This window comes from Melanostigma gelatinosum, assembly GCF_949748355.1.
Source record: "Melanostigma gelatinosum genome assembly, chromosome: 4".
Taxonomy (NCBI): domain Eukaryota; kingdom Metazoa; phylum Chordata; class Actinopteri; order Perciformes; family Zoarcidae; genus Melanostigma; species Melanostigma gelatinosum.
Window position 1 is genome coordinate 17,297,458 of NC_136637.1, and position 22,121 is coordinate 17,319,578.

The 22,121-nt window shown below is 41.6% G+C and overlaps 3 protein-coding genes across 5 annotated transcripts; 2 read left to right on the top strand and 1 right to left on the bottom strand.

Moving 5' to 3' along the window:
- Positions 1–201: 201 nt before the first annotated feature.
- On the top strand, positions 202–2,009 carry LOC306776090 (interferon-induced protein with tetratricopeptide repeats 2-like; the record flags this gene model as incomplete). The annotated part of the gene is given in 2 exon segments (XM_079266675.1): positions 202–210; positions 212–2,009. Coding segments are annotated over 2 exon segments (1,323 nt in total), but the record flags the coding sequence as incomplete, so codon positions are not given.
- A 759-nt stretch (positions 2,010–2,768) lies between these two features.
- Positions 2,769–18,624, bottom strand: hps3 (HPS3 biogenesis of lysosomal organelles complex 2 subunit 1). Of its 2 annotated transcripts, XM_079267880.1 has the most exons (25): positions 18,571–18,624; positions 17,512–17,589; positions 16,810–16,955; positions 16,619–16,690; positions 16,272–16,365; positions 16,016–16,089; positions 15,594–15,806; positions 15,059–15,125; positions 14,782–14,864; positions 14,129–14,243; positions 13,735–13,891; positions 13,547–13,629; positions 12,787–12,961; positions 12,283–12,364; positions 12,029–12,186; positions 9,191–9,299; positions 8,675–8,937; positions 8,291–8,468; positions 7,650–7,883; positions 6,560–6,757; positions 6,080–6,283; positions 5,757–5,861; positions 4,611–4,817; positions 4,386–4,473; positions 2,769–3,641 (listed from the first exon to the last, which is right to left on the bottom strand). In XM_079267880.1, exons 3-25 carry the CDS (start codon positions 16,858–16,860, stop codon positions 3,514–3,516), a joined length of 3,138 nt encoding a protein of 1,045 aa, XP_079124006.1. In that variant the 5' UTR covers positions 16,861–16,955; positions 17,512–17,589; positions 18,571–18,624; the 3' UTR covers positions 2,769–3,513. The 2 variants fall into 2 exon arrangements, with proteins under 2 accessions (XP_079124006.1, XP_079124007.1); XM_079267881.1 differs by lacking the exon at positions 18,571–18,624 and having other exon boundaries at positions 17,508–17,609.
- Positions 18,625–18,824: 200 nt separating this feature from the next.
- On the top strand, positions 18,825–21,812 carry LOC306776322 (uncharacterized protein). Of its 2 annotated transcripts, none has more exons than XM_079266975.1 (5): positions 18,825–18,872; positions 19,470–19,574; positions 19,726–20,692; positions 20,934–21,023; positions 21,130–21,812. In XM_079266975.1, the coding sequence occupies exons 3-5, from the start codon at positions 19,729–19,731 to the stop codon at positions 21,339–21,341; spliced, it is 1,266 nt and encodes a 421-aa protein (XP_079123101.1). In that variant the 5' UTR covers positions 18,825–18,872; positions 19,470–19,574; positions 19,726–19,728; the 3' UTR covers positions 21,342–21,812. The 2 variants fall into 2 exon arrangements, with proteins under 2 accessions (XP_079123101.1, XP_079123102.1); XM_079266976.1 differs by having other exon boundaries at positions 21,133–21,812.
- Positions 21,813–22,121: the final 309 nt, after the last annotated feature.

Sequence of the window (22,121 nt, forward strand, 5' to 3'; positions counted from 1 at the left end):
CCCATTTCCTTAATACCTTCCTCTACGTCCACCCATTTGCCTTCATATGTCCTCTTCTGTTTCTCTTTCAAGTTTTTCTTGTTCACCTACTTTCCTCTTATTACCTTACTTTCTCTTTGCAGCCGTTTGTTGGTCCATATTTTTTCTTCCTATCCTCTCATACTTCTTTCCTTATCCATAACCTAGTGATGTGTTTTAATATTTGTCATTTTTATTCCCCATCAGTGCTGCTCAGAGTCAAACAACACTGCTCTCAAAACTGGAGGCCCTGCAGTGCCACTTTACCTGGGATCTGGACCCCAGCAAGACCAATTTTTTACGTCTCAGGGACATGTTGGTGGACATCGGCACGGAGGAGGGAAACAGCTGGCTGGGTCACATTTACAACCTGAGGGGGTTCATTCAGTACAAGCTGGGCCTCATCGAAGACGCCCAGAGTTTCTTCAACGAGGCTGCAGAGGCCTTCCGCCAGATGAGAAAAGCAGATGACGGTCCCTGGTTAGTGGTGAACTACGGGAACCTGGCTTGGCTGCACCACCACCTGGGAGACCAAGCAGAGAGCGAGGCTTACCTGTCCAAGGTTGAAGCCCTGATGAAGAAATACCCATCTCCATCGCAGGACGAGCTCCATGCAGAGATCTACGCTGAAAAAGCCTGGACCCTGGTGAAGTTCAGCGCAGACATAGAGCTGGTTTCAGATTACTTACAGAAAGCCATCAGGATGCAGCCGGACATGGTGGAGTGGAACACCTGTGACATTATTGGGTTATCGGGTTTTTATGAGCACTGTGACACAGGGATGGAGGCTGACATCTTGGAGAAAATGAGAGTCGCCAAGGAACAGGATCCAGAGAACTTGCTCCTCGCAGTTTACTACCTTGAGCGACGTGCAAAGAAAGGAGAAAGAGTTAAGGATGAAGCACGTGAGTTGGCCGAAAAGGTTTTGAGAAATCCTGTCAGCAGCTACAATGGTATGAAAGCAATACTAAGGGTTTACAGAAAGTACGTATCTGTTGATGAGGCCGTTGATTTGGCTGAGAAAGCTCTGGAACAACATCCAGATGTGCGTTATCTGAAGAGATGTGCCGCACTCACTCTCAAATGGAAGATCGTTCTTTCCAACCCCCCAAAGCAAAGCATGGTAGACAGAGCGATCAGTCTCCATAAGGAGGTGATTTCTCTTTACCCTGATTGTTCATTCATGACGAAAATAGACCTCGCATCTATATACGCAAAGTCCAATCACACCAAGGCTATAGCTGAGCAGATGTACCAGGAACTGCTAGAAAGTGATCTGGAACCTGCAGACAAACAGCTGCTTTACAACAACTACGCACAATATTTAATGCGCGATCGACAGGATCAAAACAAGTCACTAAAATATCACATGAAGGCGGCAGCGATACCGCTTCAATCCTACAATCGTAGGAAGAGCATCGAAGTTCTGGAGAAGTTTAAAAATACACGCAGGAACCCAATGTGGAGAGAAATAGAGGAGTTTCTGGAAAACCTGCAGGAGCCATAGTGGTTTCTTTACAAAACTGGTCCTAAATCTGAAAAGGTTGCATTACCTAAAAAAAAGAATACTTATTAATTGAGCTGTATCCTTAAGGCAGGTGTCTGCAAGTTTTTACACTTTAGTAGTTAATGAAACACAAAAGCTTTAAAAATTATATCAAAAAAGCTATATATTTGTCGGAAGTAGTACACACGATTTGTATGAAGGCTGAATCATTCGATAACACTGGTCTATTAAATAACATCCACTGTGATGTCTGAATATCATGAGCATTATTCAGCATCACATGGTTTATTACAATAGATTTTCATCAGATGTTGTGTTCATTATATTCCTGTTGTGGTGGTTTTTCCCTCTTAGGACTGTATTTTAAGTTTATGTAAGAACATTACTATTACTACTACTAGCAGTATGTGATATCTGCTTTGCTGTATTTCTTTGAGTCGTGGAATATAACATTCTCTAATAATGTAATAGTTCATTTGATGCCTGTAACCTGAATATTACAGCAGATGCAGTTGATTGTATGTATAGAAAGTATGTCAAGCTGTGTCTCCGTAGTACACAATTACCTATTAAATATACAATTTAAGAACAAGAACTCTTTAAGTTTTTTTTTTTTTGCTGGTTACTATACAAGAAATTCATGTACTCCACACAATCTTGCAGTCCTCTTCACAGGGCGCGGATGGATGTTAGTCAAACTACAGCTCTTGAAAGCTATACTGCCAAATTGAATTTTTGGTTTTCAGTTAAAACCTCTTAAACCCTAGCCTAGCCCTATCTCGAAAATTGCATACCCATACTCAAGAGAGTCCAGAACTCTAACTACAAGGTCTATTTTAATAATTTTGATGGTGTAATACAGGTAACACTTGTGAGATGTGTTCAATTGTGTAAATATTGTGTATATGTTACTGGTTAATAACTGATGCACTTATGGCACAGCTCAAATTGAAAATGTTCCAGGTTCGCCTGAAAAAAAGCACTTGTATTGAACTTTTATTTTAAAAATAATGCCTGCCTTGGCCTAAAATTATGCCACAGACATAGAACAACACGTTTTACATGTCCCCACAACATATTTTACTTCGATTGAGTGAAGCAGGCCAGCATAAATGGTCTGATTCAAGCAACATTTTGATTTTCGGAACCAGCAGTTTTGCAGTGTGTAAAATGGCTCTCATTGTTGTTTCGCCCAGAATCTCTTTGTTACACAGGTATTTTTTTAAATTTTTTATTCGTTTCGCAAAAGTGAATTATACACAGAGTACACATGTCTGTCCCACAGAGGGTCCCCTAAATAGGGGGTTAAGGACTACAAACTGTAAAAAGTAAGAATACATTTTCATACGAGCTAGACATTTAAGTTTATATCATCACATACAGTACAGTGGCCCACAAGAAGACACAAACTAATTCTTAAAATAATACAAATATGACAATGCAAGTGGCAAACAAAACTCAGAAATGTGAAGCGATATTGGAGAACAAACAACAAACTAAAAATCCAAGAAAAACTATGCATATTATAGGATATATAGGTTGACATGCACTCGAATGGAAACCTGAAAGCACTTTTTATGATCCATATCTGCTCTGCATGACTTGCTCTATATACTGTAGTCTATTCCTGTGTATCCTGCATTTTCTATTCTCTTCGATTTCTACTTTGTCAGCTAAAAACACAGAGGAAACATCACCAGAGTGACCGATTCAATGTTCAACTTATTTGCCTATCACTCAAAAGTTGGTCACGTATTTGTGCGATCGTAAAACATACATAAACCTGTACGTGACTGTCTGCGGACAAACAAAGTGCCGACAGCATAGAGATTACAGAGCCAGCATGTTTCCAGTGTGCAAATCATTGAATCCCCAACAGCTTCGGAGCAGCAGTTCAATTGCGGACACATTGGTCCTCGTCTATTCTAGTAGTGTGTGTGTGTGTGTGTGTGTGTGTGTGTGTGTGTGTGTGTGTGTGTGTGTGTGTTTCAGGCCATCAGGCGTCTCTGGCTACAGGTCAACAGGTAAGGCAGGAAGTACGAGGCGGTGCCGTCATCAGGCATCAGCTCCAGGAACTCTGTGGGGCTCGTCTCCATGGCAACCACTACCAGCGTCTCTGTTGGCATGGGAACCGGCCGGAAAAAAAAAATCATCAACACCAGAGCTGATCTCAACTTTCTGACTTTTATTTATTTATTTGTTTTTGTCTTTCTATTCCAAGCATTCTTGTCAAAACCTGGAGCCTACATTAGCCACAGGGCAACCTGACTCGATTCACTCTACTGTACAAACCATATATTTAATAATTTAATGCATCTGTTGCTCATTTGTGCTCTGCTGCTTTGCATATCTACATATAATGAACACATTCTAAGATGTTTAAATCATTTGAATTGATCGTATTTTCTATGTTCAGCGAATCAGTTGTATCTTCTGTAAATAGTATTTACCTTCCGAAGGTCTAAATGCTGTTTCACAGCCTCTCTGTAGCCTACTGCCAGCAATACACGTGAGGTGAGGGAAAAGTAAATCCTTTATCTATCTATCTATCAGTTCTGTTTCTGACTAAAAAGTGGTTCAAAAATAGCATAACTCATTCCCATCATGTGTACATTTGATACACCCTGTGACCACAGTGTCCTCAGTGTAAACAGCCCTGTTTGACTTTCCTGACGCGCTTTTTAGATTGTCGTCATCAGTAAAAAGAGCTAAATTGTCACTCTGTTCAATGTCAAGTCAAAAGGGACTCTGGGCAAACATGAGAAGTTCTTTGACTAAACTATGTCAAGTGACCTTAAACTCTAAACACGATACTGGGGTACTTTTGACAGACTGATGGTATTCTGGGAGAAGCTTCTACCTTTGAGAGCAGCCAATAGGATGCCGTTGTCTGCTGCAGCTCTCGTCCTGTTACAAAGCTCTGGGAGCAGCTTCTGCCACCATAACACCTGCAGAGATTAGACACGACATGGTAATACCTCTCATAATCACTGGCTGTAAAATGCAGAATATACTAAACATTCAGACATGAAACAGAGTGAAAACGTAACACATTTGACAGTTCAGGCTACTGCTCAGTACAAACCATATGTTTGTCTTGTAACTGGTGGTTAGCGTAGGCTATGATGGCCTGAGGACATCGGTCCAGCAGCTTTTCAATGCTGCCGTCGTACTGCCCCCTTCTGGTGGCGCAGAGGAGGTGCAGGCTGAAGCCCCATAAGGTTTCCTCTGAAAGACGCTCCATCAGAGGCACGACGGAGCCCACCGACAGGGACGGACCACACAGGAGAGACTGCAGATGGATACAGGAATACAATCACTGGACAGTTGTAGAGGAACGGAAGATTATGTCACTTTTAAAATATTACAGAACACAATCTTTGTCTTACAATTAAAAACTGTGCCGTCACAGCCTCAGTTGGGCTTGTATGACCAGTAGCTTAGGGTGGCTAGTGTTAGCAAACTATGGATGGATTTATGTGTGCTGCTATTCAGGTCCGAACCCAGGGTTTTAGATAGACTGAGGCGCTATTTCAAAGTAGTTTCACAATCTCAGATTTTCTATTAACTTGTATATTTTTCCATATTTGATTCTTATAAATATTCTCCATATTCTTTTAATGTAAAAAAATATTAATTCATTAAAAAACAGATGTATATCCCCAAGTTTGGCTGACAATATTGTAAAAGTTTTTATTTCTGAGAGTTTCCTGGTTTCTTCTAATTGTTGTATTCATTATGTATGTAGGTATGATTATAAAACATTTAATTTAAAGACACTGGGTCCAAAAAATATTGATATCCACCTTTAATACACTATGTGTAACTTTAAACATAACATTTAAACTGTACTCCACATCCTCAAATCCCAGAAAAAAAGGGTATTGAGGACATGACCCGTGTGTCCTCGATGGTAGTAAGGGCACCACGTGTTTTTATGCTGTAATTTCCACATGTGACCACAGAGGTCGATGTTGTGCAAAAGTTAAATAGATGCACTTGAAAGATACCATTTGGGTGAGAAGAGTCTTGAGTCATTGCGCTGTAGTTCTACTAACACCTGTCATTGCCTCTCATCCTGGGTTCAAATCTCCATTAACGTATTTCCCTAATATACAGTATAAACACTGAAATTGCGTTTCTTTTGTACATATACTGTAAATAGTTGTATTGTTTACTCCAACGTATTTTATGACATACAGAAGCAGCCTTGTGTTCACAGACAGATTACCTGCAGTTTGTAGAGCGCCTCCTGGTGTTGTGAGCTGGTGGTGTGTGCTGGATTGAGAACAGTGAGCCACGGGTACAGAGCACCGTAATGAGAGCACGAGTTTATCTGAGACACACACAAACATGCGGGACTCTTAGTGGACGATGTTCACATGGACTCATTTCTGAACATCACGCTGGTTATACACAATGATCATTTTTGGGAGTCAATTAAGGTGGTGGTGGTGAAACATCACGAGGCATTTTAACTGAACATAAAGGGTGGTATTGGAATCTTGAATAGCTCCAAACAACGAGAACAGCAGTCATTTTTAGCTACTGTACCAGATCGTCAGCGCTCTTCAGCGGCCTGCGTCTTGAAGGTGTGCGTGGTTCGTTGGTGTGCGTATCCGGGGTTGTATTTGTCAGTCGGTCGATGTAGACAGACGCCACTCGGAACAGAAGTTCCTGGATGATAGTTTCCTGTGACGACGCCATGAGCATCGCCTCCCAGAAATCCACCTGTAAGCAGTTCTCACAGCCCAGCTCCTACACACACACACACACACACACACACACACACACACACACACACACACACACACACACACACACACACACACACACACACACACACACACACACACACACACACACACACACACACACACACACACACACACACACACACACACACACGATGGATCAAAATGGACAAATATCTTGTAAGCTTGAAACCAACATGACTTCCCTCGTGGCCTCCTAGCTGTGAATTACCAGGTGCTAACGACACGCACGTACACACACACACACACACACACACACCTTGAATATGTGATCAGCCTGTTCCAGCTGGACTTTGTCGTTTTCATGTAAAGCCACCACGGCAGCCACCAGCAGTCCTGGTTGGGACTTTGCCAATTGGCGGGTCAACGCTGTGGGACGGATGTGTGTGTGCTGGCCTCCACCTCTGCCATGCAGCAACAGCCTCGGCTCCTCGATGAACCCGTACACCAGCAGCATCTGAACACAGCCAGACAGTCCTCCGGAATGACTCACATATACGTTGTACAACTATTTATTGCTCCTGTGCCATCAAATGTTTTTGTAAAGGAGCCCTAGCAAACAAAGAGGCGTCATGTCTTTAAATCAGCTCATTTACAACGTCTTCATGACTTCAAACAGCAGTGGCAACCAGGAAATAAGATCAGAATGCATGAAAGGATGTTATCAGACAAATACAGTTTCTGACCATTCCACATGTGTTTCTCAATCAACTGTGATCTGCAAGCAACATTGTATTTCTCCTTTCACACCAAGATCAATGTATCACATCCTGTGTATGTCCTGCCAGTGTATGGCACATCCTGACTTCAGGATCTTTCGGATATGCTGTGACATGTCCAACCAGTTTCAGTAATCTTCCTAAAATGATTTCATGCAATGGTATCAAAAGCGCTTGATTCATTTGTATCATGCTCTTCCCCCGAAATATTAAATAATTATTGAATGCAAACATTGAAGGAAAGTTTCGGCATGTTTAAACAAACAATATAAACTGTACACACAGCAAACACACGGGTGTGACATAAGAAATATGAATATGTTTCAATTCGCATTTAAAAAAAAGACTTTTTGAAACCCAATACTGTAATCATTTGTCCATATAATTAATTAATATAGATGCAAATACATGTTTCTGTCAAAGCAGTAAGGTAGATCATCTAGTTGAATATGAATGTGCTTTCATAGAGCAAGTGTCTATTTTCAGATTACTGAGATGGACTGATGATCTACGAGATGCCGTTACATGATATACATAGTGTCAACAAAACATATTTCAGTTTATTCTTCACCAGGACGCATCGCTTAACACACACACACGCACACGCACGCACACACACACACACCTAACCTCAGCGTGTCTTTCAATCAGATGCGTGTACTGTGGCAGGTCGTCCAAACGCAGCATCATGGTTGCCATGGTGGTTGTCAAAGGAACAGACACGCCAGCTGTGTCTTCCAGATGTTGTAAGATTCGCAGCGTCTGGACAGGACTGATGTTTATCAGGGACGGGCTGGCGCAAACACTGACGAGCTGTGAGGGCTCCGATTGGCTGAAGATGTCTATGACCTCATCAGCTGCCTCCTGCAGAAAAATGATTAATGCGTTTCTTTAGTTTCTGTGTATTTACCATCGTATTTTGGAGAGCTGGTGGCAAACGTTTTGTTGTGTAACACAAATAAATAAGCTGATAAACTGATGACTGTAAAAACAACACAGCGTACTTGAATAATTACTAAATGACATGTTTAATAGACAATTTATGGTTCGTATTATAGACGTCTGAAGCTGAGGAGAGACTTTTTGAAGACATTAACATTGAAATTTGCTGTGCATATCCAAGTTAGAGTGTACAGAAGCAGATGGAAACTGACAGTATTTAATGTAAATGTAAAACTAAGTTATTCCATATGGTCCCTTCAAAACACATCTCTATAAGCCTTACATGATACAAGCAGCATGTGAAGCTTTATGGTTATGTTGGTGTTTACCTGACTGAGGATCTGCTCCGTTTCTTCTAACAGGTAATGCTTCAGGTAGAAGAGGAAGCCGGGGCCGTAGGAGTGAGGGCTGCTGGGAAGCGGCCGGTTCCTGGCCATGATCTCTGTGACTGACAGACCAGACATCCTGTAGTACGGCAGAGCCAGGTGGCAGTCCATCTGACTGCCCCTTACAGAACAGAAAAGCATAGAATTATTACCGCAATATCTTAAAGTCTACCAACAGCAACAACAGCACTTCTGATTATCATAAATAATATATGAAGAAAGAAATACCAAACATTCAGGCAATTTGAAGAATCTTGAACATTGTAATGGCCATTTTCCACTATTTTCAATATTTGTCCTTTTGCGAGGTGTGTGCATGTGTGTTACCTGCTGAAACAGTCTCCCAGCTGTGCACAGTTTTGCCTGAGTGCCTCTTCTAACCCTTGACTGTTTGTCTGTACAGCCGTCTGTTTCTCAGCTGGTCCGTCTGCATCGGTCTGCAGAGACGGCACGGAGTCTTCCTCGATGTTTCGTTGCTGCTCTGACGTTTGGAGTAAGGAGGTGCGGAGGAGGAGGTGAGCTTCACTCAGGAGGTGCCGAAGGCTTTGAGGCTGCGGGTTGGTCTCTGCAAACCGCTGGCTGTATTCAACCTGACTCACAGAGAATGGAGGAATGAATTGCAGCTGGAATGACTTGAGAAAATAGATTTTGCAATGCAGATACGTATATTAATGTACTTTTTATGTTTTTTTCTTCCCTTTTCTCTATTTCTTTTGGTTTCATTTCTTTAGTCCATCATGCTTATCATTAATAATTGAGAATATAAACACAAATACAACAACTGACATTCAGATAAAGTGGATTTTTTTTGCACAGTCAATGAAGTGGGTGTGTTTGTGTTACCATCTCTTGGTAAAGAGTGAGGGGGGAGACGGTGGCGACCACGTAGAGGTTCCATCCGTGTCCTGCAGCGCTGGTTTCTTTGGGGGAAGAGATTGTCCACTTCCTGCTCCTGAGGTCAGAGGATAAAGAGAGAATAATCAAACAGAGCGATGCGCTTAATCTCTAAGTCTTAACTCACAGAGTAGATGTTTAGCCGACAAGAAAATCTGTTTAAAGTGAAGTCCCCACGATTCATGGAAAAACTTTTGTCAACAAGAAAGGACAATGAGAGTAAAGATTTAAACATGTGCTGATTAGGCTCCAGTCTGGAGTCTAGAAACTGGCATTCAGACGAAATATTTCCTATTTAAAGTCATTTTAAAGCTATAGAATGATATAACTCCTAAACATGTCAATAGTTCTCTGCAGTTTCTTTGCCTTCATTTGTTGTTCTGATTGTAGACAGGTTTGTTGGGAGCCATTATATCAGATTTTACAGGAGAGCCAAAACTAATTTTGATCCAACTCTAATCAGCTGCTGTTGTAATGAACACAATATTTGATCTGTGTTATCAGATTAAGCATGACCATGAAGCCAATATTGCTAGAGTTTAAATTAAAACGTATGTATTTACCATTCTAGAAATGGCAAGAGAGTGAGATACACTTTTTTGGCACAAACATTTTCCAATAGACGAAAGTAGAATATGGGTGTATGTAAGTAAATGTATTTAAAAAAAATAAAAGGTCCATGTACATGCAATTATACTTGTGTGTGTGGTGAACAGTAACATTATAGTTAACATTTGAATGCTTCCTGCTTCCGTTTCCTGACTAACTACTACTGGAACTACTGAACCAGAAATACTACCGTCTGCATCACCAACACACTCCCAATGAAGAACAACCTTTGGGGTACAGTTCCTATAGAATACAGTCCAAGACATATTACTACATTATACATGAACAAACAAACAGTTAGTAGAATGTTAGTGAGCAGGTAAGAAGGTAATCAGGGGCCATGATGGGTAATTCTGTGTGTGTGTGTGTGTGTGTTATGCTGGTCACACATCATGACGTGGCCTCAAACCTGTAGATTTACCAATCACACACCCTTCATAACTTTCAACGTTAAACCGGGAAACGGGGATGATCGTTGGAAGATGTGTGTTTAGTCACCACTCTTAAACTTCCAATAAAAGAAACCCTGCTCAGCAGCATACTTTCATGAATCATCTTTGCAAATTTACATTAAAAGCTGGACCATCCAAGGAGCAGACTGACACCAGATATGGAGCTTTGGGTGTTCCTCCATTACCTGTCAAAGACTTACATTTGGCAGTGTGGGTGTCCAGAATCGTCACGGATGACAGCGATGTCCAAGCCTGAATTACTTATAGAACTTGCTCTGGAGAAAGCTCCATTATCTAAATCCTTAAGATGCAACCACAAAGGTATGTATTACTTATTTTCATTTCAATAAGCATATATACATTTTATTAAAAATCTGTACTGTAAAGCTGGATTATTAGGTTAAGATGATTAGTTTGTGAGCAAAACGTCTCTCACACACTGAGGACCGTTAGGGAGGTTATGGTTGGATTGGTGTCGGAACTAAAACAGGAAGTGTTGTCACTTTTAGACCAAACTGCAAAGGCACGCAGACATCAACTAACCACGGGCTGAAATGACTGGCTGTTTGAGAGTTTTAGTATATTGCCACATGGAGAAACTTGATTCAAGAAAATACGTACCAGGCATTTGCAGACCATAGATGCTTCATTTTTTTTTATCAAATGCAAACAAATGGCTGATTTCAAATATAATCAAGAAGTGAAGTTGTGGATTTTCAATATCCACGTCAATATTTAATAGGTTTTGTCATTCGTCGTATACTTTACGTCACCATAATCTCTATAAACAGCGGGACAAGATTTTGGTATCCGAAGCATTGTGGTTTTCGGTTTGTAGTCCGAGTAGTGTTGACCAAACACGTTTGAGCAGGTTTCGGTTGAAAAGCAGGTAAACAGTAAACTAGGAACGCTTTTAGCGGTTTGAAATTAGCTTGTAAACTGGCTTGCATTGCGGTTGGTAACTTGACTTCATGAATATTTGATGACTCATGTTGATGCAAGGCAGCTCTCAGTGGCAAAATCCTAGTACTTTTACTTCCCTCCTTTTTCAAACAAAGTACCAGTAGTACCTTTATGCCCCTAACAAGTTAGCCTGATGGTGTTACATGAGGGCAAAGAAATACCGTAACATGTTGACGGTCCTCTTTTCCTCACAAAGTTTTTGTCATGCATTTCCATCAGCTTGCAGCTAGGAATACAGCTTTCAGCGAAAAATGCAAAAAGGGGCTTCAATGAGAAAAAAAGAGCCTTTCATTCTGCGACATTAAAGGTAAAATAGAATCTCCCTTTAAATAAGCGACGATATAAGGATTTGCTTAACAATCATCCGCTAAACTAGTATTTCAAGGGTTTCCTGGCGTTGCAGCTTGGCCTAGAAGTGACAACTGAGACTGTGGTGGTGGTTTGGGGTTCGTCTTACAGGAAGGGGCGTGAAAGAAGGCTCTCCAGAGCCGGCGTGGTTGCGGGATCGATTCCCACCGCCAGGAAAATACCAGTCAGCAAGGTGTGTTCTTTCAACTCACTAAAATAACAACATACACACACAGTAAACAGGTTTATAAATGCATATATGCCTGCACACACACACACACACATCCCCAGTGATGATAAGGTATTCTGGTACCCGCAGGGAGGTATCTGATGACATGAAAGGTGTATGATCTATACACTATCATAGTCAAGCCTGTTTAACTCTGTGTATTGTATGCGTGTGTGAGAGACTTACAGGCCTCTGCGTTGTGTGGTGCGTTCTGGCTCCTCTGGTGTCTCTGCGTCGGCGGTGGAGAGCAGGATAACATGGCGGCCGTAGACACACACTGAACGCAGACCAATAAACAGCTGCATCCTGAGCGCACACACCTCCAGGCTGCAGGGTGGACAGGCCTTCAAAACGCACACAGAGTGGAGAGTGGTGAGAGTGAATCAGGGAGCAAATCAATCGAGAGGCCACAGAGCACGGTATTCAGGTGAGGCTCATACCTTGATGGTGCTATCGATGTAGGGGTCTTCAATCCTGGCTGCTACTGCTGCACAGCGCACGGTGAAACACTGCAATGCATTCCTACCGGCCACACACAGCAATCAAGATACAACTTACTGGTATGACAAACAAAAACATATTCCATCCAAGACTCATTGGGCCTCATGCAAGTGATCTGTGAGTTGACGGGTGATTTAGGAGATTTAGGAAACTCGACGTGTTCATCAATTAACGCGTAGACTTGTATGGTATTATTGGGATGTTAATTAGCGAATTTACAATTATCATGAACACACGCTCATTTACACACAGTGGGCATGCATCGTGTTTATGATGCTCATTTACACAGTAATCTGAGATTAGAAGTGTTTGACGTGGCACACTCGTACGAACCCACTGTACGAAAAAAAGTAAGTCAAGTTTTTCAAGACATGGATGTTTTTACAAGCTGTGATCCAGCGAAGATGATCGGATTTCCATATTAAATCAGACTGCGGACGTACTTTGTTATGACGTGCAACAGGTGGTCTGTCAGCACCGCCTTCAGGACCTTCTCTGGATACTGATAGGCCGAGAGAAGCTCGACACCACCCTTCAGGCTGTACAGGTAGCCGGCGGAGGGGAGAGAGAAGAAGCAGAATATGCATGATGGTTCTTCCAGAGACACCGACTGGTTACCTGGAGCGAGCAAGACGGAGAGAAATACAGAAACAGTGTTCTGATGTTGTGGTATCCAATTCATGTACACAGTTATTGAATCCTAAAACTTAGAAATTGTATAACCGGTGAAAGAATATGACATAATTTCACCCATTTCCAACACTAACCAACTTTTACTGAAGAAGCTCAACTGTTTTCCTGGAGCTTACCCACCCACTGATAATGATTTACAAATCAAGCCCAAATGTTTCATGAATATCCTCGAATTATGTGTGATTTCACTGATAACCAGTGCAGAAAAAAAGATCTTTCATGATTTTTTTTTTTAAGTCCTGAAAGGACCTGAAGGTGAAGATGAAACATTATAATTTGTTCAGAATGATGGAAGTTGCAGTGGATGTTATGCATGGCTTTGCTGCAACTAAATGAAGGGGAAAGTGGTCTGAATATATTAATGGTTTGATGGAAATGTTTCCATTTACTGCTCTATTAATATTGTTCCACATGGAGGTCGAGTCGTAACCCCAGTTCCTGTGACAGGAACATAGGCTGCTTTTGTACCGGCACCCATATCTGTATCTCGTGCTGTATTGCGGTACTGACTGGTGAACAGCGGGTAGAGCTGTAGGGAGTGGAGTTGAGTCGCCTCCACACTGCAGCCCTGGAAGAAGTCTGGAGTAAAACGCCTGCAAGAGAGAAGAGACACAAGTTAAATAAACCTCACATCGCAAAAATATGCTCACTGTAAAGATCTAAGGGTCCGAACGGTCCTCAGAAATACACGCACACACCTGAAGAGAACATATGACAGTGTGTATTGTCCTGCACAGTCCTCCAGCCCGGTCTTCTCTATGCTGACATGGATGTCACAGTCCTTCGCTCGATCACCGAGCAACTCTTGGTGTCTCGGAAGGACCTGAAAGTCAGCCTGGTCTTCCAGATGGTCTGCTGCACACAAGTACGCAGACACAAAAGCTTAGTGTGAGGGGAACGTAAACATAATGACCGACTCAAAAGATAATTTTCTGGATCTGCAGCAGACAAACACTGCAACCCGTCACAAACCCAAACTCAAGACTGAAAACATTCTTTCAGACTCTATGCTTTCTTACGGTCTGTCAACTAAACTAAACCAAAAACAGACAGAGATGGCATCAATCATTAAAGAGGGCAACAGACACTGACTTTTCTGTGCGTCTAAAGATTCTTCCAGGGTTTTAGGTTCAGAGGATGCGTCCAGTTTCAGAACCAGCACTTCCAGCTCCGCCTGCACTGCCACGTATACTCCACACAGCGCCACCTAGGGGTCAGAGGAGGTCGATTTTAATAGTTTGAACTTCTGAAATACCGAAACAAAAGTAAAATTCCTCCGATGTTTGTGAAATTATCAAAAGAACGATGGAGGATTTTTCCTCTATTTATTATATTTTGTTTTCCACACAGTTCAACTTATAATTGCTGCAACTGCTGATCACCACGATATTTCAGTTATTAAGATAATAAACACATGAGAACCGAAAACACAATGTGGATATAGAACTGATATTTTTGCTTGTATTCATAGAACAGTATCTGACACAAATATAAAGCACATTTAGTGTGGATTATAATGATTGTGTTTAACAAATCAATGAAGTAGTTATACTGTGGTGTACAGTTGTTATGGCTGATATTTAATTAGGGCATTATGTACACGCTCAAAACTCAACAACAGAAACCAGACCAGTTGGTATGGGCCTTATTTACTGGTACAACTCTGGAGCAGATGAACAGATTGAACGATGAGGGAAATACAGCTGATTGAACTGAAGAGTACAAAAGACAAATTGAAGAAGTACCTGTTTCGGCTTGAGTTTTGGAAGATGCAGAATAACTGAGCGTTCAAAATCCAGGAAATTCTGGTTAGAACCTGTGATCTGACCTGAAAACAAAGAGGACAGATTCGCTTTAGGTCTTCTCCTTAGCAGGAGATAGCAGGTCAGTGTATGCCACATGGAAGTGCTACATTCTAGTCATAAACCAGAACAACAAATTAATTCATTCAAATAATCTGTGAACATGTATAAAGGCAGAGAACATTACTATGAAGTATATGAGTTACTTTGATTGAGTTACCTTGACTCTGACTGGAACTCTGCTGAGAGTTCGTCCAGGTGTTCGGAAACATCTGCTGACTTTGATTCTGTTGGTTTTTTTTACGGCGAAAGATGAATTAAGCCACTGCAACATTGACTGTATCAATAAGAGCTCCCTTGTGTTGTTTAGATGCTTTATATATTATATATATATATATATATATATATATAATATATATATATATATATATATATATATATAAAAAAAAGAGATAAAATGATGATAAAATACAACTTCTACTAAATGCACTACATTTGATATTTCAACGGCTTTAAATACTAAATTGAATTTTAATGTTGTGGAAAACGGTTACTTCCCTGCACTGGCAGGTCTGAGCATTAACTCCAACCAATATAACCATCACAAAAATGTTAAGTCATCACAGCCAATTGTTTCAGGAATAACATCATATTAAGGAAGTAAAAATGCGACCTTATTTCAGTCTTTGAATTGAGATAATCTAAATAAGGTCCACAGAGGAGGTGAACGCCCAGATGAGCAGGTGGACTCTTACCAGGCTCTGCTGGTTCTGTCTCCTCAAAGCAAACAGAACCAGAGTGTTCTCGCAGCCGACCAGAAGGTCTCCTGTGACCGAGCAACACGCCACGGCAACAGGGCGCTCCGACAGAGGGATCTCGATGATCTCCATCTGCACTCCGCCCCGCACAGACGCCCCACGCAGCAGGTGGCCCAACAAACGCACCCCGACACGCGCCTTCCCCTCCGCCTGAATGGAGAGCAAGAAACAAGTAGATCAAAATACATGCGAGTGAAGAAATGAATATTGCAGTAGATACATACGGATAATAAACTAACTATTACGCTTCATACTCAGAAACACAATAATGTGGTTTAAATTCAGGTTACATATCATATCAAGGAGAAAAAAAAGAACATGTTCTTACATTTCACAGCACGACATCACTAAGTGCGTACCTGGTAGCGCCAGTTGGTGTAGGCTCTCAGGTAGGTGGCGCTGTTCTTTTCCTCAATGGTCACCAGGTAATCCCCTGGGGAGGTAGGAAGGAAAGCAAGGGTGCAAAATGTATTTCTCTCTCCAGCTCACGCCGTAATCACTGATGTTGCCGGCTGCCTCGCTCACATATAAAGCCAACGACAAATAAAGTGATCCTGATACAGTTGCTGTTGCAGAGAGGGAGGCTGACAGAAGAAGAGAGGTCGTGCTTTTTACCCATCGTGCTGTGCTGAATGCTCTTCACGGTGCCCATGGTGGCAAAGCGACATATGAAAGGGCAGCCGTCCTTCTCCACATTGTAGGCCTCCACCTTGGTTTAGTTCACATCACAACAGAGTCAGTAACCTGCAGAAACCTTTCATCTCCAAAATGTTACCTCTTGTGTGACTCAAGAGTATTCCCACAATCTGCAGACATTCAGATGTGGTATTTTATGAGGTTACAGTTTTTTTTAATAATTATTGGATAATCATTTAATAATGTGTCATAGGTTCTACCAATGAAGTATAGTTTTGATTTTCACAGGACTATGGTTTATAAATATACATATGGTGAAGGGTAACCTTGCATCCTCCAGTAGCCACCACGAACAGCGCTCCACCTCCACAGCAGATCAGTCCAGGCTGCTGCGCCACCTGAGACACAGAGAGGGAAGGTAGATGAGTTAAGACCTGATACAGACACAAAACAACAGAATTTGGATAATTTGCTTTTTTTGTTTTGAATCAGTAAGTATCAGACCGCATCAACCTACCTGTACTATCTGCTGTGAGGAGAAAGGATGGCAGTTGTAGACGTGCACCATGTTTGGTCCGCGTCTTGGAGAGAGGCTTTATTCAGAGATGGAAATTTAACTGACTGCTGCTTCCTCTTTTGTTTGGGTTTCATCAAGCAAGACACCTGCAATCATTAAAAAAAAGGCTTATTAGAGCTAAATAAATGGGGAAATGGGCCAGTTCACATAATAATAATAATATCATTTAATATCTCTGGATTTTGGACTGTTGGTTGAACAAAACACATCCCTGTGGACTTGGAGAAATTGTAAATAGTATTTTGTTTCACTAACATATTTTTGATGGACTAAACAATTACAGACTTCACATGACCAGTACAATAAAGCGAAATGGGTTGCTTAGAACACTTTAAAACCAAAATACCTAAATCAACTATATAAAACGAGCAACACAACATGACCAACCACGAACTTAACTTAAATGTTGAATTCAGCTTCCCCTGCATCTCTGGCAGTCAGACTGAAACAGGGCTGCAGAGTGTGTTTCTCTAATCGGCATCACATGCCGCAGTCTTGTGAGCAGCAGAGGGCGTGCACATTAAACTCAGATGAACACGTTTCCTCTTCGGTTTCCTCGCACTGTAGTTACAGACGGGCTAAACTTAGAGAGTCTTTAGAAAGTGAAGGAAGAAAGTGAGATACTCTCTGTTTAGTACCTACTTTGCTGCCATGTCCTTAGTTTCTTCTCTTTTCCTCCTAGAGTAGAGTATTCACGGCTGCTGCAGCTTATTGATTTCACTGTCAAGCAGGAAGTGAACAGTCAACCACAACAACAAGCGCCCGCCCACTCTCCACTTTCATTGGCTCACGTTCCTGCGTGCACCGAGCTGTCAGAATCGAAAGCGTGGATCCGCCTCTGTTATGAAGTTTTGTTTTGTTTGGCTGTATTGTCTCATCAATTCATGGCTTTGTAAACACTATAGCAGATGTCTTCAACAGGGGGTCCGCGGAGGTACTGCAGGGGGTCCGCGAAACTTTTGAATCTGTCCATTATTTTAATAGTTCAGTGTTGTATGAAAGATAACCGCTATTTGTATGCATGGCAGTGGTACTAATAGGCCATCACTCATTTTTCGTTTCCACGTTTAAAATGAAAACATCAATTTGAATAGCTTGTGTGCATGATTATCATGCAATTGACAGACAATGTTGACATTGGTATCAGCTGACAAGGTGTGTTCATAAAAGCCAGTGGCACGGTCCCCCTACTCACTGTACCTGTTTAAAATGAAAACATGAATAGATGAACCTGTGTATTATTTGAATAGCTTAGTATTGAATGCACAGTAAAGAGGTATGTTTATACATGGCGCTAGGCCCATTTAATATAAAACACAATTTTATCCAAGATATATAGTCGGGGGTCCCTGCTCCATCTCTCTATCAGTTTGGGGGTTCTTGGCCTGAAAACGTTGAAGACCCCTGCACTATAGGGTGCAGTACTGTTGTCAATTTTAAAATATCTTTCTATTTTTTAAAAAGTTCGAAGTAAAGATCATTTCGAATATCAATTAAATAATCGGTGATATTAAACTGCATACTTCCTGTATACAGGACAATCAATTACAAAGTTTGCCTCTTCCTAAGCAGGCTACTACTTTTGCTTTGAAAACAAATATTAAAATAAAACACTCATCTCAGGAATATAACTATAGAGTATTAAAATAGAGAAAAAAATAACAATATGACAACAAATAATACATTATAAGCGTCACCAACCTGCTGCAATTTAAACAACTCCAGAGCAATAGACGAAAGGCAATTCCTAAAAACTATATAATATAACTGTCCAAAGAATAGTACTGCAATTAATAAGAAAGCTACTATACCAGATTTACACAACACCCCATATTTACTACAGTTGAGCGATAAACCCTCTCAGATTGCCTACTTTTAAAAAAATGACGTGACCCGAAAATACCCGTATTTTGTCCTGAGCCGGCCACCGTTGCTGCTGTAATCCTCCTGAGTCGGACACATCCGCTCTGCCATAACCACCACCGAACATGGATTTATGTGTAGTAAGTATAATCAATGAATCAACGTGTGTAATTCCATTTGTATCCATGCCTAACGTCATATATATACATGGTTGAATATTATAACATAAACCTTGATGGAAGAGAGCACTCTGACCACACGCTAACAGCTATCGCGTAGTTACCGTTAGCTAGCTAACTATCGCTTTAGCTGCAACTGGCTCGTCTTGAAGCTATTTAGTGGCTGCGTTGGACCCTTCTTATGAACAGTCTGTGGTTAGGACAGAGGAGAGGAGATATCTGTGAAAGAGTTGAGCACTCAGAGAAGACTAACAGGGCCGTACTAATGTTAACCACGGACTCAGGGCAACAACAAACAAAGCCGGTGTTTCTCCCACGTTCTGTGTAATATATGTAACGTTAGGTGGTGTATTAGTAAGCACACATGTATTTAAAGAAGTGTAACGTTAGGTGAAATGATAGTAATCATAGATGAGCTTCATGCACTGAGTGAGTGAGAGAATGAGTGTGACAGTGCGCATGTGTGTGAAAACAAGCAGCTAACTACGTCATCATCTAAGTGGTTGATGTAACGTTATTTAAGTAAATCATAGATGTATTCATGTGTTTGTCGTTCAGCTCTGTGTTCGGTGATGCTTGAGAAGATAGGCTGAACGAGAAAGAACAAAAGAAAAAGTGCAGAGGAAGGAAAGGACGCAGAAAGGAGACAAATATAAAAGAAAGGTGGGTACGGTCTTTTAAATATGTCTTCATTTGTGTATTTATCTTCATAGGATCCACTTGATTTTAAAAGAAAAGGCTGATGTTTTTCTTTATGTAGTAATCAGTCATCAGAATGTGAATTGTACCATTACTGATTCCTTGTAATATGCAGAAGATGCCCAATATCCGGCAGCTGAGGAAGAGAGAGCGTAAGAGGCCCAGATGGACCAAAGAAGCCATGGGGCAGGCCATGCAGGAGGTGCAGGCAGGCAGGCGAAGTCTAAGGCTTGCAGCCCAGCAATTTGGAGTCCCAAAGTCTAGCCTGGCAGACCGAATCAGTGGACGTGTAGCCACTGATTGCATCTATGGCCAAAGCCAGCTTCTCACCCCTGAAGATGAGAATTCGCTGGTGACGTATTGTTTGTACTCTGCCAGTCAAGGGTGTCCTCAAAGAAAGTGTCAGGTTGTGGCCCACGCTCTGTCCATTTATAATTATCGCAATCCGTACAAACCCAGGACTGTTCTCGGCCAAACCTGGTGGATTAATTTCAAGGAGCGGAACCACTATCTCCTTACCCCCCAGACCCCAGACATTATTGACCACGGTAATAAACCACGCACAAACAAAAGGGGTTCAGTTAAAGACATCCCCCTTTCCCGGTTACCCCCGCCCGAGAATCCGCCTTCCTCTCCATCTTCCGATCCCTACCTCACCCATCCGCTGGTAGCATCAGGGCACATAACTGTGGAACTGGCCCATATCTTCTCCAAAACCAACCAAACCTGTGAAATCCGAAAGGTCAGGAGAAGTGCCGACGTGCTGACAGCACAGGAAATGTCAGATGTCATCAAGAAGGTGGAGGACACTGCAGCAAGAGTGGTGGCCAGAAGTGTGAAGCGACAGGGGGCGGACGACACCGACCTGGCAGTCTCTTCCTCTACCTTACCCGGTGGCTCTCGTCTCGGCCGCAAAAGACGCCTTCCCTCTGGGGCCCATCCAGACACCAGTTCCGGTGCTGCTGGCCCCTCAGCCCTCTTTGTTCCCACTTGTGCATCCCACAGCACCTCAATCAGCCCCAGCAGCACACCAACCAACACCAGCTTGTCTTCCAATGACCGGCATCATACAATTGTAGAAGGTAAAGTTTCCTTTTTGACAAACATTATTTAGAATTATTATTTTCATGTTTTAATATGATTTTGTAGAGCATACAGCAAGTCCCAAGCTCCTTCCTCTGCCTCTCGTGAGAAATACTTGATATAATCTGTAAAAACTATGTGAAACACATTCAACAACATTCTAATATGTTGGTAACTTGAGCTATGATAAAAACAGTAAACGTTTCAAGACAGCTAAGTCATGTCTTTTCATATGCACAGCTTCCAACCTGTGTCAGACCTCCTCCATGCCTCGAGCTTCCCCGTCTCCTGGCTCCTCCGTCTCATCTGCTGAACCCACAACATCCACTGGTACGTATGCCGAACAGTCTTAACTTGTAAAACACCCATGAAAATTCAGCAATTTCCTCACACGTGTTCTGTTTTTTCTTTTCTCCCCCCGCCCCCCCCCTCTTAGTAGGTCACATAGCTGCAAAGAAGAAAAAATGGCAAAAGAAGATTTTGCGATGCGGACGGTGCAGACAGCCTTATCCTGCAAAGGATCCAGAAGGATTGGTTTTGTGGGTTCAATGTGACAACTGCCACAAGATGTTTCACACCATTTGTGTGAGCTCAGAGATGGACTTGGACGACGATGAATTTTGGTGTTTTTGGTGCCTTGATGTTTGATTTTAGTGTGATTTATCATGGCTCGTGATAAGTTAATTTTTAATTCATTTTCATTTTGGATTCATTTTCAATTTACAATTTTGCAACATTGACATTAAAAACAGTAAGGGTTAGAGACTCCTAAGACTGCTGTATTTGCAGATTGCAAATTGTAGTAACATCTTGCCGTGCATTATGTGTGCAAATGCATGTTTTGCAGAACACACAGTTTGAAATGAGGGGAGCATTTACACAGGCCCCAGCTGGTGTTGGTATGCACTGACAATTGGAAAAATTTGAGCCTTTATATGATCTGCAATGTATGTCTTAACATCAGAAAGGTGCAATTTTACATTAAATTGACTCAGCTTCTGAAAAATACCACATGGGGGCAGTAGTTGACAAACAAGGGAGTCAGTCATGGATAAGAGACATGACTAAATATGTTTGCAGATGTTATCTTTGTGAGGCTTACTACAATAAAGATGTTATATAAAAATGTTTGTGACTCCAAAACATATTTACATGCTCAGAGATGGACATTTTCAGAGAAATGTTGGTGTTTTTGGTGCCTTGATTTTCTATATACTTGAGTTTTACAACATTGACGTTCCAAACAGTAAGGTTTACGACTCCAAAATCTCTTTTGTTTGAATCACATTTAACTACACTTTTATCGTGCAGTGCATTACATTGAGTAGTTCGATGAATAACTTAACTACACTTGGATTAAAAAATGCATTAAATGCAGTCTCTCTCTCTCTCTCTATCTCACACACACACACACACACACACACACAC

Bases quoted from the DNA above. Each gene is read 5' to 3' on its own strand.
- LOC306776322 (XM_079266975.1), top strand. From the start codon at position 19,729: ATGCCCAATATCCGGCAGCTGAGGAAGAGAGAGCGTAAGAGGCCCAGA. The intron at 20,693-20,933 runs GTAAAGTTTCCT...TCATATGCACAG, and splicing joins GCATCATACAATTGTAGAAG to CTTCCAACCTGTGTCAGACC. The intron at 21,024-21,129 runs GTACGTATGCCG...CCCCCCTCTTAG, and splicing joins TGAACCCACAACATCCACTG to TAGGTCACATAGCTGCAAAG.
- hps3 (XM_079267880.1), bottom strand. From the start codon at position 16,860: ATGGTGCACGTCTACAACTGCCATCCTTTCTCCTCACAGCAGATAGTA. The intron at 12,187-12,282 runs GTATGAGCCTCA...TGCGTTTTGAAG, and splicing joins ACATCGATAGCACCATCAAG to GCCTGTCCACCCTGCAGCCT. The intron at 4,818-5,756 runs GTAATCTGTCTG...ATCCATCTGCAG, and splicing joins AGGCGCTCTACAAACTGCAG to TCTCTCCTGTGTGGTCCGTC.